The sequence below is a fragment of the Panulirus ornatus genome, chromosome 50 (genome assembly GCF_036320965.1).
Source record: "Panulirus ornatus isolate Po-2019 chromosome 50, ASM3632096v1, whole genome shotgun sequence".
Classification (NCBI taxonomy): domain Eukaryota; kingdom Metazoa; phylum Arthropoda; class Malacostraca; order Decapoda; family Palinuridae; genus Panulirus; species Panulirus ornatus.
This window is the reverse complement of record NC_092273.1, coordinates 14257494-14276123: the sequence shown is the minus strand read 5'-3', so window position 1 is coordinate 14276123 and position 18630 is coordinate 14257494. Positions and strand designations below refer to the sequence as shown.

At 41.7% G+C, this 18630-nt stretch overlaps 1 protein-coding gene across 3 annotated transcripts in view; it reads left to right on the top strand.

Moving 5' to 3' along the window:
* LOC139764628 (cyanocobalamin reductase / alkylcobalamin dealkylase-like) overlaps nt 1-18630 on the top strand; it is a 327989-nt gene that overhangs the window by 260952 nt on the left and 48407 nt on the right. For all 3 annotated transcript variants that reach the window (XM_071691474.1, XM_071691476.1, XM_071691475.1), the window contains 2 exons: nt 12317-12373; nt 13212-13292. In XM_071691474.1, coding sequence (XP_071547575.1) covers nt 12317-12373; nt 13212-13292 — 138 coding nt within the window. The remainder of the gene's footprint in view (nt 1-12316; nt 12374-13211; nt 13293-18630) is intronic.

The window sequence follows — 18630 nt, the reverse complement described above, 5'->3', positions numbered from 1 at the left end:
TTCAATCCATTGACAGCACGTCGATCCCAGTATACCACATCGATCCAATTCACTCTATTCCTTGCCCGCCTTTCAACCTCCTGCATGTTCAGGCCCCGATCACTCAAAATCTTTTTCACTCCATCTTTCCACCTCCAATTTGGTCTCCCACTTCTCCTCGTTCCCTCCACTTCTGACACATATGTCCTCTTGGTCAATCTTTCCTCACTCATTCTCTCCATGTGCCCAAACCATTTCAAAACATCCTCTTCTGCTCTCTCAACCACGCTCTTTTTATTTCCACACATCTCTCTTACCCTTACATTACTTACTCGATCAAACCACCTCACACCACTTATTGTTCTCAAACATCTCATTTCCAGCACATCCACCCTCCTGCGCACAACTCTATCCATAGCCCACAACTCGCAACCATACAATATTGTTGGAACCACTATTCTTTCAAACATACCCATTTTTGCTTTCCGAGATAATGTTCTCGACTTCCAAACATTATTCAAGGCTCCCAGGATTTTCGACCCCTCCCCCACCCTATGATTTTCACTGCCGCTTCCATGGTTCTATCCGCTGCCAGATCCACTCCCAGATATCTAAAACACTTTACTTCCTCCAGTTTTTCTCCATTCAAACCTACCTCCCAATTGACTTGACCCTCAACCCTACTGTACCTAATAACCTTGCTCTTATTCACATTTACTCTTAACTTTATTCTTTCACTTCTTTCATTATGTGTTTATCTGTTTGGTTTGAAGAAATCAGACAAGGATTTTGGATGAACCTTGGTGAGTTCATGTGGGTACAAAGTGGCTATTTTCGGACCGCAGGAAACATCTTCACGTATCTTAAGGAACTGGAAATCGCCAAGGGCAGCTTCACCAAAGCAGCCAGAAGTGTATGCTGGCCTCCCATTACATCAGCAAGAACAGTGGTAGACTACTTTGCTACTAGTTTTGGTATGCAGAATGAGATACACACAGACCAGGGGCCTGAACTTCAAGTATGCAGTCTACCAGGAGTGTTGCCAGTTACTGGATATCAAGAGGAATTGGATGACCCTTGAGACCCCCATATGATGGCTTGGCAGACTTTCACTGGACCATATGACGAGTTCTGTAAGTGACTCTCCACATGGGACTTAAAGCTGCCATCCCTGCTATAGGCATGTTGGTTTGTGGAGCACGAGTTTAAGGGCAGCACTCCAGGCATTATAATTCAGCAACACCAACATACTTCAGACTGGACCTATGAGGATGCAAAAAATTTTGAAATGTCTTGCCAAGATATCTGCCAAATCGTATAACAAGCCTAGGATGTTGATCGTCAACACGGCTGGCTGTTGTATTATCCTGTCGTAAGAAATCAACTGAGCTTGGAACATGAAAAGAACAGAAAAGCACGTTGAAGCAGACAAGATGAGTGAGATGGCTACTGCTTGTGAATCGCCTCCAAAGAGTGTCCTTAAGTTTGATGATGACTCAGAATTTCCTCCAGTGCAAACAGTGCAGTTAGTAACTCTGGGACTTTTCCACAATTGAGAACATTTCTTCATGTCAGGTTTTGTGGGCTGTGAAGGCACCTTATATTCAAATTATTGTTGCAAAACTATCTCAATAAATATCATCCAGATCTTTGTGATGAATGTTAAATATTGCAAGTGTAATGAGAGATTTTAACTATGTACAATGTTTCTTGTACATTAGCATATTACTGGGAAGATGTGCTGAAGATGAAGCAAGATAAAGTTCAGTAATTTCAAGAAAATCAGTCTGTCCTGGTTGTCTTAGTTTTTTGATGCTTAACATTTGGTGAAGTAAGGCATTTACATCATATGTTTTAATTTTAGTGAAAGTATTTTCCTTATTTTCAGTAATTTAAGAATATTCTTATGGTACACATGAATTGATGTATATGACTGTGCATATATATATGTTTATGTGTGTATGTATGTATATATATATATATATATATGTATATATTATATTTATTATTATTTTGCTTTGTTGCTGTCTCCCGCGTTTGCGAGGTACTGCAAGGAAACAGACGAAAGAAATGGCCCAACCCACCCCCCTACACATGTATATACATACACGTCCACACACGCAAATATACATACCTATACATCTCAATGTACACATATATATACACACACAGACACATACATATATACCCATGCACACAATTCACGCTGTCTGCCTCTATACATTTCCATCGCCACCGTGCCTCACATGGAATACCATCCCCCTCCCCCCTCATGTGTGTGAGGTAGCACTAGGAAAAGACAACAAAGGCCCCACCCGCTCACACCCAGTCTCCAGCTGTCATGCAATATATATATATTTTTTTTTTTTTTTTTCAAACTATTCGCCATTTCCCGCGTTAGCGAGGTAGCGTTAAGAACAGACAACTGAGGCCACTGAGGGAATATCCTCACCTGGCCCGCTTCTCTGTTCCTTCTTTTGGAAAATTAAAAAAAATTGAGAGGGGAGGATTTCCAGCCCCCCGCTCCCTCCCCTTTTAGTCGCCTTCTACGACACGCAGGGAATACGTGGGAAGTATTCTTTCTCCCCTATCCCCAGGGATAATAATATTTATTATATATATATACATAATTACAGTGTCGTCTCCTCACAGCAAACAACGCCAACATATTAAAACATACCACTATACACAAGCTTTCCATGGTTTACCCCTGACGCTTCACATGCCCTGATTCAATCCACTGACAGCACGTCAACCCCGGTATACCACATCGATCCAATTCACTCTATTCCTTGCCCTCCTTTCACCCTCCTGCATGTTCAGGCCCCGATCACACAAAATCTTTTTCACTCCATCTTTCCACCTCCAGTTTGGTCTCCCACTTCTTTTCGTTCCCTCCACCTCTGACACATATATCCTCTTGGTCAATCTTTCCTCACTCATTCTCTCCATGTGCCCAAACCATTTCAAAACACCCTCTTCTGCTCTCTCAACCACGCTCTTTTTATTTCCACACATCTCTCTTACCCTTACGTTACTTACTCGATCAAACCACCTCACACCACACATTGTCCTCAAACATCTCATTTCCAGCACATCCATCCTCCTGCGCACAACTCTATCCATAGCCCATGCCTCGCAACCATACAACATTGTTGGAACCACTATTCCTTCAAACATACCCATTTTTGCTTTCCGAGATAATGTTCTCGACTTCCACACATTCTTCAAGGCTCCCAGGATTTTCGCTCCCTCCCCCACCCTATGATCCACTTCCGCTTCCATGGTTCCATCCGCTGCCAGATCCACTCCCAGATATCTAAAATACTTTACTTCCTCCAGTTTTTCTCCATTCAAACTTACCTCCCAATTGACTTGACCCTCAACCCTACTGTACCTAATTACCTTGCTCTTATTCACATTTACTCTTAACTTTCTTCTTTCACACACTTTACCAAACTCAGTCACCAGCTTCTGTAGTTTCTCACATGAATCAGCCACCAGCGCTGTATCATCAGCGAACAACAACTGACTCACTTCCCAAGCTCTCTCATCCCCAACAGACTTCATACTTGCCCCACTTTCCAAAACTCTTGCATTCACCTCCCTAATAACCCCATCCATAAACAAATTAAACAACCATGGAGACATCACACACCCCTGCCGCAAACCTACATTCACTGAGAACCAATCACTTTCCTCTCTTCCTACACGTACACATGCCTTGCATCCTCGATAAAAACTTTTCACTACTTCTAACAACTTGCCTCCCACACCATATATATATATATATATATATATATATATATATATTTTTTTTTTTTTTTTTTTTGCTTTGTCGCTGTCTCCCGCGTTTGCGATGTAGCGATATATATATTTATATATATATACTATTTATATATATATACTATTCGCCATTTCCCGCGTCAGCGAGGTAGCATTAAGAACAAAGGACTGGGCCTTTGAGGGAATATCCTCACCTGGCCCCCTTGTCTGTTCCTTCTTTGGGGAAAAAAAAAAAAATATGGGATATATGGGAGGGTATTGATTGAGTGGGTGAAGGCTTGTACAGAACATCAGATTGGGTTAGAGCAGTGTGGTTTCAGAAGTGGTAGAGGATGTGTGGATCAGATGTTTGCTTTGAAGAATTTATGTGAGAAATACTTAGAAAAGCAAATGGATATGTATGTAGCATTAATGGATCTGGAGAAGGCATATGATGGAGATGCTCTGTGGAAGGTATTAAGAATATATGGTGTGGGAGGCAAGTTATTAGAAGCAGTGAAAAGTTTTTATCAAGGATATAAGGCATGTGTACGAGTAGCAAGAGAGGAAAGTGATTGGTTCTCTGTGAATGTGGGTTTGCAGCAGGGGTGCTTGATGTCTCCATGGTTGTTTAATGTTTAAGGATGGGGTTGTTAGGGAGGTGAATGCAAGAGTTTTGGAGAGAGGAGCAAGTATGCAGTCTGTTGTGGATGAGAGGGCTCGGGAAGTAAGTTGCTTGCTGATGATACAGCGCTGGTGGCTGATTCATGTGAGAAACTGCAGAAGCTGGTGACAGTTTGGTAAAGTGTGTGAAAGAAGAAAGCTGAGAGTAAATGTGAATAAGAGCAAGGTTATTAGGTTCAGTATGGTTGAGGGACAAGTCAGTTGGGAGGTAAGTTTGAATGGAGAAAAACTGGAGGAAGTGAAGTGTTTTAGATATCTGGGAGTGGATTTGGCAGCGGCTGGAACCATGGAAGCGGAAGGGAGTCACAGGGTGGGGGAGGGGGCAAAGGTTCTGGGAACGTTGAAGAATGTGTGGAAGGCAAGAATGTTATCTCGGAAAGCAAAAATGGGTATGTTTGAAGGAATAGTGGTTCCAACAACGTTATGTGGTTGCGAGGAGTGGGCTATAAATAGAGTTGGGTGGAGGTGCTGGAAATGAGATGTTTGAGGACAATATGTGGTGTGAGGTGGTTTGATTAAGTAATGAAAGGGTTAGAGAGATGTGTAGTGATAAAAAGAGTGTGGTTAAGAGAGCAGAAGAGGGTGTATTGAAATGGGTCGGTCACATGGAGAGAATGAGTGAGGAAAGATTGACAAAGAGGATATATTTGTCAGAGATGGAGGGAACAAGGAGAAGTGGGAGACCAAATTGGAGGTGGAAAGATGGAGTGAAAAAGATTTTGAGTGATCGAGGCCTGAACATGCAGGAGGGTTAAAGGCATGCAAGGAATAGAGTGAATTGGAACGGTATGGTTTACCGGGGTCAACGTGGTATCAATGGATTTAACTAGGGCATGTGAAACGTCTGGGGTAAACCATGGAAAGTTTTGCGAGGCCTGGATGTGGAAAGGGAGCTGTGGTTTCGGTGCACTATATATGACAGCTAGAGACTGAGTGTGAACGAATGTGGCCTTTGTTGTCTTTTTCTAGCGCTACCTCGCACGCATGAGGGGGGGAGGGGGTTATCATTTCATGTGTGGCGGGGTGGCAACGGGAGTGAATAAAGGCAACATGTATGAATAATGTACATGTGTATATATTTGTGTCTGTGTATGGCCCAACCCCCCCCCCCCCATACACATGTATATACATACGTCCACACACGCAAATATACATACCTACACAGCTTTCCATGGTTTACCCCAGACGCTTCACATGCCCTGCTTCAATCCACTGACAGCACGTCAACCCCGGTATACCACATCGCTCCAATTCACTCTATTCCTTGCCCTCCTTTCACCCTCCTGCATGTTCAGGCCCCGATCACACAAAATCTTTTTCACTCCATCTTTCCACCTCCAATTTGGTCTCCCTCTTCTCCTCGTTCCCTCCACCTCCGACACATATATCCTCTTGGTCAATCTTTCCTCACTCATTCTCTCCATGTGCCCAAACCACTTCAAAACACCCTCTTCTGCTCTCTCAACCACGCTCTTTTTATTTCCACACATCTCTCTTACCCTTACGTTACTCACTCGATCAAACCACCTCACACCACACATTGTCCTCAAACATCTCATTTCCAGCACATCCATCCTCCTGCGCACAACTCTATCCATAGCCCACGCCTCGCAACCATACAACATTGTTGGAACCACTATTCCTTCAAACATACCCATTTTTGCTTTCCGAGATAATGTTCTCGACTTCCACACATTTTTCAAGGCCCCCAGAATTTTCGCCCCCTCCCCCACCCTATGATCCACTTCCGCTTCCATGGTTCCATCCACTGCCAGATCCACTCCCAGATATCTAAAACACTTCACTTCCTCCAGTTTTTCTCCATTCAAACTCACCTCCCAATTGACTTGACCCTCAACCCTACTGTACCTAATAACCTTGCTCTTATTCACATTTACTCTTAACTTTCTTCTTCCACACACTTTACCAAACTCAGTCACCAGCTTCTGCAGTTTCTCACATGAGTCAGCCACCAGCGCTGTATCATCAGCGAACAACAACTGACTCACTTCCCAAGCTCTCTCATCCCCAACAGACTTCATACTTGCCCCTCTTTCCAGAACTCTTGCATTTACCTCCCTAACAACCCCATCCATAAACAAATTAAACAACCATGGAGACATCACACACCCCTGCCGCAAACCTACATTCACTGAGAACCAATCACTTTCCTCTCTTCCTACCCGTACACATGCCTTACATCCTCGATAAAAACTTTTCACTGCTTCTAACAACTTTCCTCCCACACCATATATTCTTAATACCTTCCACAGAGCATCTCTATCAACTCTATCATATGCCTTCTCCAGATCCATAAATGCTACATACAAATCCATTTGCTTTTCTAAGTATTTCTCACATACATTCTTCAAAGCAAACACCTGATCCACACATCCTCTACCACTTCTGAAACCACACTGCTCTTCCCCAATCTGATGCTCTGTACATGCCTTCACCCTCTCAATCAATACCCTCCCATATAATTTACCAGGAATACTCAACAAACTTATACCTCTGTAATTTGAGCACTCACTCTTATCCCCTTTGCCTTTGTGCAATGGCACTATGCACGCATTCCGCCAATCCTCAGGCACCTCACCATGAGTCATACATACATTAAATAACCTTACCAAGCAGTCAACAATACAGTCACCCCCTTTTTTAATAAATTCCACTGCAATACCATCCAAACCTGCTGCCTTGCCGGCTTTCATCTTCCGCAAAGCTTTCACTACCTCTTCTCTGTTTACCAAATCATTTTCCCTAACCCTCTCACTTTGCACACCACCTCGACCAAAACACCCTATATCTGCCACTCTATCATCAAACACATTCAACAAACCTTCAAAATACTCACTCCATCTCCTCACATCACCACTACTTGTTATCACCTCCCCATTTGCGCCCTTCACTGAAGTTCCCATTTGCTCCCTTGTCTTACGCACTTTATTTACCTCCTTCCAGAACATCTTTTTATTCTCCCTAAAATTTAATGATACTCTCTCACCCCAACTCTCATATGCCCTTTTTTTCACCTCTTGCACCTTTCTCTTGACCTCCTGTCTCTTTCTTTTATACATCTCCCACTCACTTGCATTTTTTCCCTGCAAAAATCGTCCAAATGCCTCTCTCTTCTCTTTCACTAATACTCTTACTTCTTCATCCCACCACTCACTACCCTTTCTAATCAACCCACCTCCCACTCTTCTCATGCCACAAGCATCTTTTGCGCAATCCATCACTGATTCCCTAAATACATCCCATTCCTCCCCCACTCCCCTTACTTCCATTGTTCTCACCTTTTTCCATTCTGTACTCAGTCTTTCCTGGTACTTCCTCACACAGGTCTCCTTCCCAAGCTCACTTACTCTCACCACCCTCTTCACCCCAACATTCACTCTTCTTTTCTGAAAACCCATACAAATCTTCACCTTAGCCTCCACAAGATAATGATCAGACATCCCTCCAGTTGCACCTCTCAGCACATTAACATCCAAAAGTCTCTCTTTCGCACGCCTGTCAGTTAACACGTAATCCAATAACGCTCTCTGGCCATCTCTCCTACTTACATAAGTATACTTATGTATATCTCGCTTTTTAAACCAGGTATTCCCAATCATCAGACCTTTTTCAGCACATAAATCTACAAGCTCTTCACCATTTCCATTTACAACACTGAACACCCCATGTATACCAATTATTCCCTCAACTGCCACATTACTCACCTTTGCATTCAAATCACCCATCACTATAACTCGGTCTCGTGCATCAAAACCACTAACACACTCATTCAGCTGCTCCCAAAACACTTGCCTCTCATGATCTTTCTTCTCATGCCCAGGTGCATATGCACCAATAATCACCCACCTCTCTCCATCAACTTTCAGTTTTACCCATATCAATCGAGAATTTACTTTCTTACATTCTATCACATACTCCCACAACTCCTTTTTCAGGAGTATTGCTACTCCTTCCCTTGCTCTTGCCCTCTCACTAACCCCTGACTTTACTCCCCAGACATTCCCAAACCACTCTTCCCCTTTACCCTTGAGCTTCGTTTCACTCAGAGCCAAAACATCCAGGTTCCTTTCCTCAAACATACTACCTATCTCTCCTTTTTTCACATCTTGGTTACATCCACACACATTTAGGCACCCCACTCTGAGCCTTCGAGGAGGATGAGCACTCCCCGCGTGACTCCTTCTTCTGTTTCCCATTTTAGAAAGTTAATACAAGGAGGGGAGGATTTCTGGCCCCCCGCTCCCGTCCCCTCTAGTCGCTTTCTACGACACGCGAGGAATACGTGGGAAGTATTCTTTCACCCCTATCCCCAGGGATAATATACATATATATATATACATATACACATACACATACATACGCACATATACACACACACACACATACATATATATACATATGAAAAATGTAAGAAACAATTTAGAAAACTAAAACTTCTAGCTTGAAATGAATGAACAAATGAATGTCACATAATGGTTCAACCTCTGGCTATGGAAAAAGGAAATGTATAACTTATTTACACAAACGTCAATAGCAGTTCTCATCAGTTTAACCACTGTATCAATAAGCTTCAATGTCTAAGCTACATTTTTCTCCAATTTCACTATTTTCTTGTCAAAACACCATGTATGAAAACTATCACTCCAGTAACACAACTATAAACATTTACTTCCCCTTTATATATACATATATTTTTTTTTCGCTGTCTCCCGCGTTTGCGAGGTAGCGCAAGGGAACAGACGAAAGAAATGGCCCAACCCACCCCCAATACACATGTATATACATACGTCCACACACGCAAATATACATACCTACACAGCTTTCCATGGTTTACCCCAGACGCTTCACATGCCCTGATTCAATCCACTGACAGCACGTCAACCCCGGTATACCACATCGATCCAATTCACTCTATTCCTTGCCCTCCTTTCACCCTCCTGCATGTTCAGGCCCCGATCACACAAAATCTTTTTCACTCCATCTTTCTACCTCCAATTTGGTCTCCCACTTCTCCTCGTTCCCTCCACCTCCGACACATATATCCTCTTGGTCAATCTTTCCTCACTCATTCTCTCCATGTGGAGGGAACAAGGAGAAGAGGGAGACCAAATTGGAGGTGGAAAGATGGAGTGAAAAAGATTTTGTGTGATCGGGGCCTGAGCATGCAGGAGGGTGAAAGGAGGGCAAGGAATAGAGTGAATTGGAGCGATGTGGTATACCGGGGTTGACGTGCTGTCAGTGGATTGAAGCAGGGCATGTGAAGCGTCTGGGGTAAACCATGGAAAGCTGTGTAGGTATGTATATTTGCGTGTGTGGACGTATGTATATACATGTGTATGGGGGGGGGGTTGGGCCATTTCTTTCGTCTGTTTCCTTGCGCTACCTCGCAAATGCGGGAGACAGCGACAAAGTATGATAATATAATAAATAAATAAAATATGTGCATGTGTGGGCTTGTATGTGTATACATGTGTATGTGGGTGGGTTGGGCCATTCTTTCATCTTTTTCCTTGCACTACCTTGCTAACGCGGAAGACAGTGACAAAGCATAATAAATAAACAATAGAATTATCATTATTATTATTATTATTATTAGTAGTAGTAGTAGTAGTAGTAGTATTGTTATTAAAATACTTGATAGCTGTTTCCTGCATCAGTAAGGTAGCGCTAGAGAACAGACAAAGATTGGCCCATCTGCTCATGTACACATATATACACATAAACACACATACATGGTCATATACTTATACACATCATCATATACACATATGCATACATACACGTACACATACACATGTATACATATATACACTAGTACATATTCATACTTGCCTGCCCTCATCCATTCCTGGTAATGCCCTGCCCCACAGGAAATAGCATCACTACCTCCACTTCAGCGAGGTAGTGCCAGGAAAACAGACAAAAGAGGGCCTCATTCATTCACAGCCAGTCTCAAGCTGTCATGTGTAATGCACCGAAACCACAGCTCCCTATCCACATCCAGGCCCCACAGACCTTTCCATGGTTTACCCCTGATGTTTCACATACCCTGGTTCAGTCCACTGACAGCACATCTACGCCATTATACCACATCATTCCAGTTCACTGTATTTTGTGCCTGCCTCTTGTCCTATTGTATGTTCAGACCCTGATCGCTCAGAATTTTTTTCACTCCATCCTTCCACCTCCACTTAGGTCTTCCGCTTCTCTTTGTTCCCTCCAACTCTGACACATATATCCTCTTCGTCAATCTTTCCTCACTCACTCTTTCCATATGTCCGAACCATTTCAACAAAGCCTCATATGCTCTCATAGTCACACACTTTTTATTACCACACACCTCTCTTACCCATTCATTACTTACTTAATTAAACATCCACCCTTCTCTGTACCACCCCATCAATAACCCATGCCTTGCAACCACTTGATATTGTTGGAACCAGTATTCCTTCAAATGTACCCATTTTTGCTCTTCGAGAAAACGTTCTTACTTTCCACACATTATTGCTCCCAGAACCTTTGCCCTTTCCACCATCCTGTGACTTACTTAATCCATAGTTCCATTTGCTGCTATGTCCACTCCCATATAGATATAACACTTCACTTCCATTTTTCTCTGTTCAAACTTACAGCCCAACTAACTAGTCCCTCAACCCTGCTGAACCAAATAACCTTGGTTTTATTCAAATTTTCTCTCAACTTTCTCCTTTCACACTACTTTTCCAAACTCAGTCACCAACTTCTGCAGTTTCTCATTTGAATCAGCCACCAGTACTGTATCATCAGCGAACAACAACCGACTCACTTCCCAGACCCTTTCATCCACAACATACTGCATACTCACCCCTTTCTCCAAAACTCTTGCATTTACCTCCCAGACCACCCCATCTATAAATAGATTTAACAACCATGGGGACATCACATACTCCTGTAGCAGACTAGCCTTAGATCAATCTTCACTGGGAACCAATCGCTCTCTTCTCTTCCTACTCATACACATGCCCTACATCTTTGATAAAAAAATTTCACTGCTTGTAGCAGCTTACCTTCTCTCCATATACTCTTAAGACCTTATACAAAGCATCTCTGTCGATCCTATTATAGACCTTCTCCAGATCCATAAATGCTACGTACAAATCCATTCGGTTTTCTAAATATTTCTCATACACATTTTTCAAAGCAAACACCTGATCCACACATCTACAACTTTTGAAACTACACTGCTTTTCCCCCAATCTGATGCTCTGTACATACCTTCGCCCTCTCAATCAATACCCTCCCTTACAATTTCCCAAGAATACTCAACAAACTTACACCTGTGTATTTTGGACACTCACCTTTATCCCCTTTGCTATATAGAGGAGAAAGAATACTTCCCACATATTCCCTGTGTGTTGTAGAAGGCGACTAAAAGGGGAAGAAGCGGGGCCTTGGAAATCCTCTCCTCTCGTTTTTGAATTTCCAAAAGAAGGAACAGAGAAGGGGGCCAAGTGAGGATATTCCCTCTAAGGCTCAGTCCTCTGTTCTTAATGCTACATCACTAGCTTGGATCACTGTGGACCAACTGGCGCATTCATGATTCAAACCTATGCAGCCGACCCTGGGCAGCCCATGGATGCATCACAGTCAGGAACACTAAATGCTATATCATGGGAGTTCGTGTGAACTTTTTTCTGTGACTAGAACCTCCTACATAAAAGAATAAAGTAGGTTTGGATTAAAGACACCATTAATCCAGCAGTTCGTGGAATTATGTTTATAGAACATTTTTTGCTGTGTTGTATTTGTTGTTTACAGTATGGATCTCGTAATGTTTGTAACACCTTTTACAGTACTTGTCTTTTTTAACAACTTGTTTCCTCCCCAGGTATAATGCAGCAAGCCATAACTCTTTCCAATGGAGTTTCTATGCCATTAGTTGGACGTAAGTTATAACTGGTTGGTTGATTTAACCACAAAGACTATTTTTAGTATGTTTCTTTATAAAGTATCAGTTTTAGAGTAATTTTCCAGTGTTTACATAGGTAGATAATCTTATCTATGTACAAGGCTTTACTGATATTAGATTGGTAGATATAGAGAGCTGAGCAGCTAATCTGTAAGATGTCTGCTTTACAGTCTTGTATTGATTACCAGTTGCTTTTTAATGTGACTGACTTTTTTTCTGTTCATTTCATTTCTTGTATATATGTTATGATTGCTTATTTAGATTATTTATTAGACTTAAGAATAGTAACTGTTTGGCAACACTTCACTCACGCAGCTCATTCTTTGTAACTAGATGAGCACTATGTGTTAGCCTAGTCTTTTGACAAAGTGGTAGGAGCAATAGATAGTAGTTCAGGAACATTAGTAGAAATAATTGGTTGGAACATTCGGTAGAAGTAGACTGTAGTAACTTCATTTGGGAGCCTTAGGTAACTGTGCTTCTGCCTAGATGTTCCTACCTACTACTACTTTTTACTACTCCCACCATTTTACCAAGTGGCAGGGCTTACACGGTGGTTTCTGCAGGAAGAATGAGCTGCGTGAATAAAGTGTTGTCAGGTGTTATATATGACCAGGAGAGATCTTATGTTTGTGGACAGAATGCCAGTAGTCCTCATATGGGTGATGCAGAAAGAAAAAAATGCATTAATCACAAGTAAACTCTCTTATAACATACCACCAGGCTGGAGACAGTGAAAAACTTTGTGATTTAGGATTTTTTACTCAAATTGTAATCAGCAGTTGTATTTTATTTTTGTCTTTATTATTTCCAGTTGGGACATACAAGACACGTGGGCGTGAGATCATTTTCTCGGCAGTGAAGGCAGCTCTACAAGCAGGTTACAGATTATTTGGTGAGATTTTTATTGTAAAATAAAATGCAGAGGATTCTAAAAACATGTGTGTGTGTTTGTGTGTCTGTGTACAGAGCATTTACTTGTCACACCACAAGCATTTATAGAAAGGCCATAAACAACCTGAAGACACTAACACTTTAACTGTTACCAGTTTTGGACAAGGAGGAGAATCTCTTAGTAACTCATACAAACAGTTCAAGTGCTGTATCCTAAGTTATATCTCGCCTGCCTGGTCATTAACCTTATCCAAAGCAAATTAAACAAAGCCACAAGCCATACAGTAGAGAGCACTCAGAACAGGTTTACTTAAGATATTGGGCAAAATGATACCAGAGTTCCAACTGATATCTTGATGAAGTAAAGTACAGGACATTAAATCATAGTTATGCTCTGTTATGTATGTTGTTTTCACAGCGTAATGGCTGTAATATATATATTTGTTTTTTCATTGTTAAGGTCTATGTTTTTTTTCAAAGTTTATTTTGGCGGAAGTCGTACTCATTTAGGGAAGGGGTTGGGAATGTGTATTTTCTCCTGGAATGTAATAAAGGCCTTTTTTTCACATCTAATGCATCTTCTTGTGAACTTACATATGCTGTCTCATACCTCTGTAGCATTCATTTACATTTTCACCTTGTTCTTACAGCTTGCCTATCAGGAGTCATGTACAGTGTCCCTCAGCACTTGCTCCAAAGTTTAAACGTCACTCTTATTGTGTATCTATTACATGAGTGTTTTACTGTTTACTTTGTGGCAGGGTGGCGACGGGAATGGATGAAAGCAGCATGTATGAATATGTACATTTGTATATATGTATATGTCTGTGTTTGCATATGTGTGTATACGTTGAAATGTATAGGTATGTATATGTGCGTGTGTGGGCGTTTATGTATATACATTTGTATGTGGCTGGGTTGGGCTATTCTTCCGTCTGTTTCCTTGCATGCTCTCGCAAACGCGGGAGACAGCGACAAAGTATGATATTTTGTCACCTATTCTGATTATATTACTTAGGTTTTTTCTTGCTCTTTCTTGTATTCTTTCTTGAATTCCATATCCCTTTCATTCTCCAGATCTTTCTCAGTTGCGAGTATTTTGTTGCCATCTTTCTGTTCTGTGTTCATTTTTTTATTTGTATGTTTGCCATTTCCTACATTAGCATGGTAGTGCCAAGAACAGGTGAAGAAATTGCCTCACTTGCTCACATCCACTCTCTAGCTATCATGTATAATACACTAAAACCATAGCCTGCTATCCACAACCAGGCCTTACTGGCCTTTTCGTGGTTTCCCAACTGCTTCATGTGCCTTGGTTCAGCCCAGTGAAAGCATGTCGTCCCCTAAAATTGCTTTGCTTTGGTTCACTCTATCCCTTACCTACCACACATCCTCCTTTCAAGTTCAGTCCCCAAGCCTTCAAAGCATCTTTTATTCCATCCTTCCACCTTCCTCTTGGTTTTCCACTTTTCCTTGTTCATTACACATATACCCTCTTAGTCATCCTTTCCTTATTCATCCTGTCCATATGTCAGAATCATTTCAGCACACCCTTTTCAGTTTTCTCATACTCCTCTTTGCACCACACTCCTCCCTTACTTTGTCATTGCATACTTGGTCAACCCTCCTCATGCCAGATGTTGTCCTCACATATTTCATTTCCAACACATTCATTTACTCTTTAGATTTTTGTCATAGGCTCACACCCAACGTCCAAACAGCACTGATGGGACTGTTTTACCATTAAACATACCCATCTTTACCGTTAAAGTCTGTGGCTTCTTTTTCCACACATTCTTCTTGCTAATATTTCATCATATGTATATTTGCTATCATTACTGCATTTCCAGTATAGTGTTGTGGATCAGGTATGTACAGCCTCATAATGTAACTTATACACATCCTTAACTCGCATCCCACTTCACTGTGTTAAGATGAAACATGGACATCCATTCTCACAAAAAATGCCTCATGCTTTTTATTATACACAACATTAATTTGTGTGAAACTGTTTTGTCCATTCTTACCATCACCATGCTAAAAATACTACCACTGCATCCTGAGTAAGACAGTATGAACTCAACTAAGCAACCCATTATACATGCTTAAATTAGATGTTTTTAACCACATTGCTAATTCACTAAGGATGTCCATTACCCTGAATAGCTGTGATATATGTTTCTGCATATACCCTTGTCATGTTGCCAGATATTAGTTTTAGGTCTTAAAAGTTTTAAGGTCTTTTATATACTTTTCTCACCCCAACTCTCATTTGCCCTTTTTTTCACCTCTTGCACCTTTCTCTTGACATCCTGTCTCTTTCTTTTATACATCTCCCACTCAATTGCATTTTTTCCCTGCAAAAATCGTCCAAATGCCTCTCTCTTCTCTTTCACTAATACTCTTACTTCTTCATCCCACCACTCACTACCCTTTCTAATCAACCCACCTCCCACTCTTCTCATGCCACAAGCATCTTTTGCGCAATCCATCACTGATTCCCTAAATACATCCCATTCCTCCCCCACTCCCCTTACTTCCATTGTTCTCACCTTTTTCCATTCTGTACTCAGTCTCTCCTGGTACTTCCTCACACAGGTCTCCTTCTCAAGCTCACTTACTCTCACCACCCTCTTCACCCCAACATTCACTCTTCTTTTCTGAAAACCCATACAAATCTTCACCTTAGCCTCCACAAGATAATGATCAGACATCCCTCCAGTTGCACCTCTCAGCACATTAACATCCAAAAGTCTCTCTTTCGCACACCTGTCAATTAACACGTAATCCAATAACGCTCTCTGGCCATCTCTCCTACTTACATAAGTATACTTATGTATATCTCGCTTTTTAAACCAGGTATTCCCAATCATCAGTCCTTTTTCAGCACATAAATCTACAAGCTCTTCACCATTTCCATTTACAACACTGAACACCCCATGTATACCAATTATTCCCTCAACTGCCACATTACTCACCTTTGCATTCAAATCACCCATCACTATGACCCGGTCTCGTGCATCAAAACCACTAACACACTCATTCAGCTGCTCCCAAAACACTTGCCTCTCTTGATCTTTCTTCTCATGCCCAGGTGCATATGCACCAATAATCACCCACCTCTCTCCATCAACTTTCAGTTTTACCCATATTAATCGAGAATTTACTTTCTTACACTCTATCACATACTCCCACAACTCCTGTTTCAGGAGTATTGCTACTCCTTCCCTTGCTCTTGTCCTCTCACTAACCCCTGACTTTACTCCCCAGACATTCCCAAACCACTCTTCCCCTTTACCCTTGAGCTTCGTTTCACTCAGAGCCAAAACATCCAGGTTCCTTTCCTCAAACATACTACCTATCTCTCCTTTTTTCATATCTTGGTTACATCCACACACATTTAGGCACCCCACTCTGAGCCTTCGAGGAGGATGAGCACTCCCCGCGTGACTCCTTCTTCTGTTTCCCATTTTAGAAAGTTAATACAAGGAGGGGAGGATTTCTGGCCCCCCGCTCCCGTCCCCTCTAGTCGCTTTCTACGACACGCGAGGAATACGTGGGAAGTATTCTTTCACCTCTATCCCCAGGGATAATATACATATATATATACATATACACATACACACACCTTCACATACATACGCACATATACACACACACACACACATACATATATATACATATGAGAAATGTAAGAAACAATTTAGAAAACTGAAACTTCTAGCTTGAAATGAATGAAAAAAAAGAATGTCACATAATGGTTCAACCTCTGGCTATGGAAAAAAGGAAATGTATAATTTATTTACACAAACGTCAATAGCAGTTCTCATCAATTTAACCACTGTATCAATAAGCTTCAATGTCTAAGCTACATTTTTCTCCAATTTCACTATTTTCCTTCACATTTTCAATTGTGTCTGAAGGTTCTACTTCAAGAGTGATTGTTTTTCCAGTAAGGGTCTTCACATCTTGGTTACATCCACACACATTTAGGCACCCCACTCTGAGCCTTCGAGGAGGATGCTTTACTTGTGGTGCTGACTTCCCTCTTTAAATTTGATCGCCGTTTCCCGCGTAGTTCACTTTATGTAGATGATGTGTATGTCTTGGTAGGAATGTAGATGCAGCTGTAGAGAATGCATGTGTCACTGTTCTCATGTTGTGGTGTTGGATTTTTTTTTTTTTTTTTTTTTTTTTTTTTTTTTTTTTTTTTTTTTTTTCAATGTCAAGTTATTGGCCTCCTTACCACTGCGGGAATCCCACTGTAGGGTGGAATCCTAGGGCGGGGAAAGTAAGGGAAGGACACTGGCATGTACGAGGCTTTCTAGAATTCCTCTTAACCCAGACTGAAGTGGCGTCTTGACGCTTTGCCCTAAGAAGAAGTCCTTTGGTAGCATTGGTTTCTGAGGGTAGGCTTCCTCTAGATATTCCATGATGCTTATCGACTGTGTCATTGTGTTATTGTTGATGATTAACGCTGGCACCTGGCCCATTGGATTCAGCTTCTTGTACTCATCACTCACCTGGGAGAAGTTGTGGCTCAGCTTTTCCATATTCAGTTTCTTCAGGAACATCTATAGGCCTCTTACTAGAAGTCGGTAGACCTAACTCCTAGAGTTAGGAAGAAAGATGGACGAGACAAGGATGAGATGTACACAGCTTCACCGTTCGAGGGAAGGTTATCATAGTGGTACAATCCTCTTGTGGCTGGTCTCCACACTCAAACTGTGGGAATCAGCAGTATCATTAAATTTTAGGGAGAATAAAAAGATGTTCTGGAAGGAGGTAAATAAAGTGCGTAAGACAAGGGAGCAAATGGGAACTTCAGTGAAGGGCGCAAATGGGGAGGTGAAAACAAGTAGTGGTGATGTGAGAGGGAGATGGAGTGAGTATTTTGAAGGTTTGTTGAATGTGTTTGATGATAGAGTGGCAGATATAGGGTGTTTTGGTCGAGGTGGTGTGCAAAGTGAGAGGGTTAGGGAAAATGATTTGGTAAACAGAGAAGAGGTAGTGAAAGCTTTGCGGAAGATGAAAGCCGGCAAGGCAGCAGGTTTGGATGGTATTGCAGTGGAATTTATTAAAAAAGGGGGTGACTGTATTGTTGACTGCTTGGTAAGGTTATTTAATGTATGTATGACTCATGGTGAGGTGCCTGAGGATTGGCGGAATGCGTGCATAGTGCCATTGTACAAAGGCAAAGGGGATAAGAGTGAGTGCTCAAATTACAGAGGTATAAGTTTGTTGAGTATTCCTGGTAAATTATATGGGAGGGTATTGATTGAGAGGGTGAAGGCATGTACAGAGCATCAGATTGGGGAAGAGCAGTGTGGTTTCAGAAG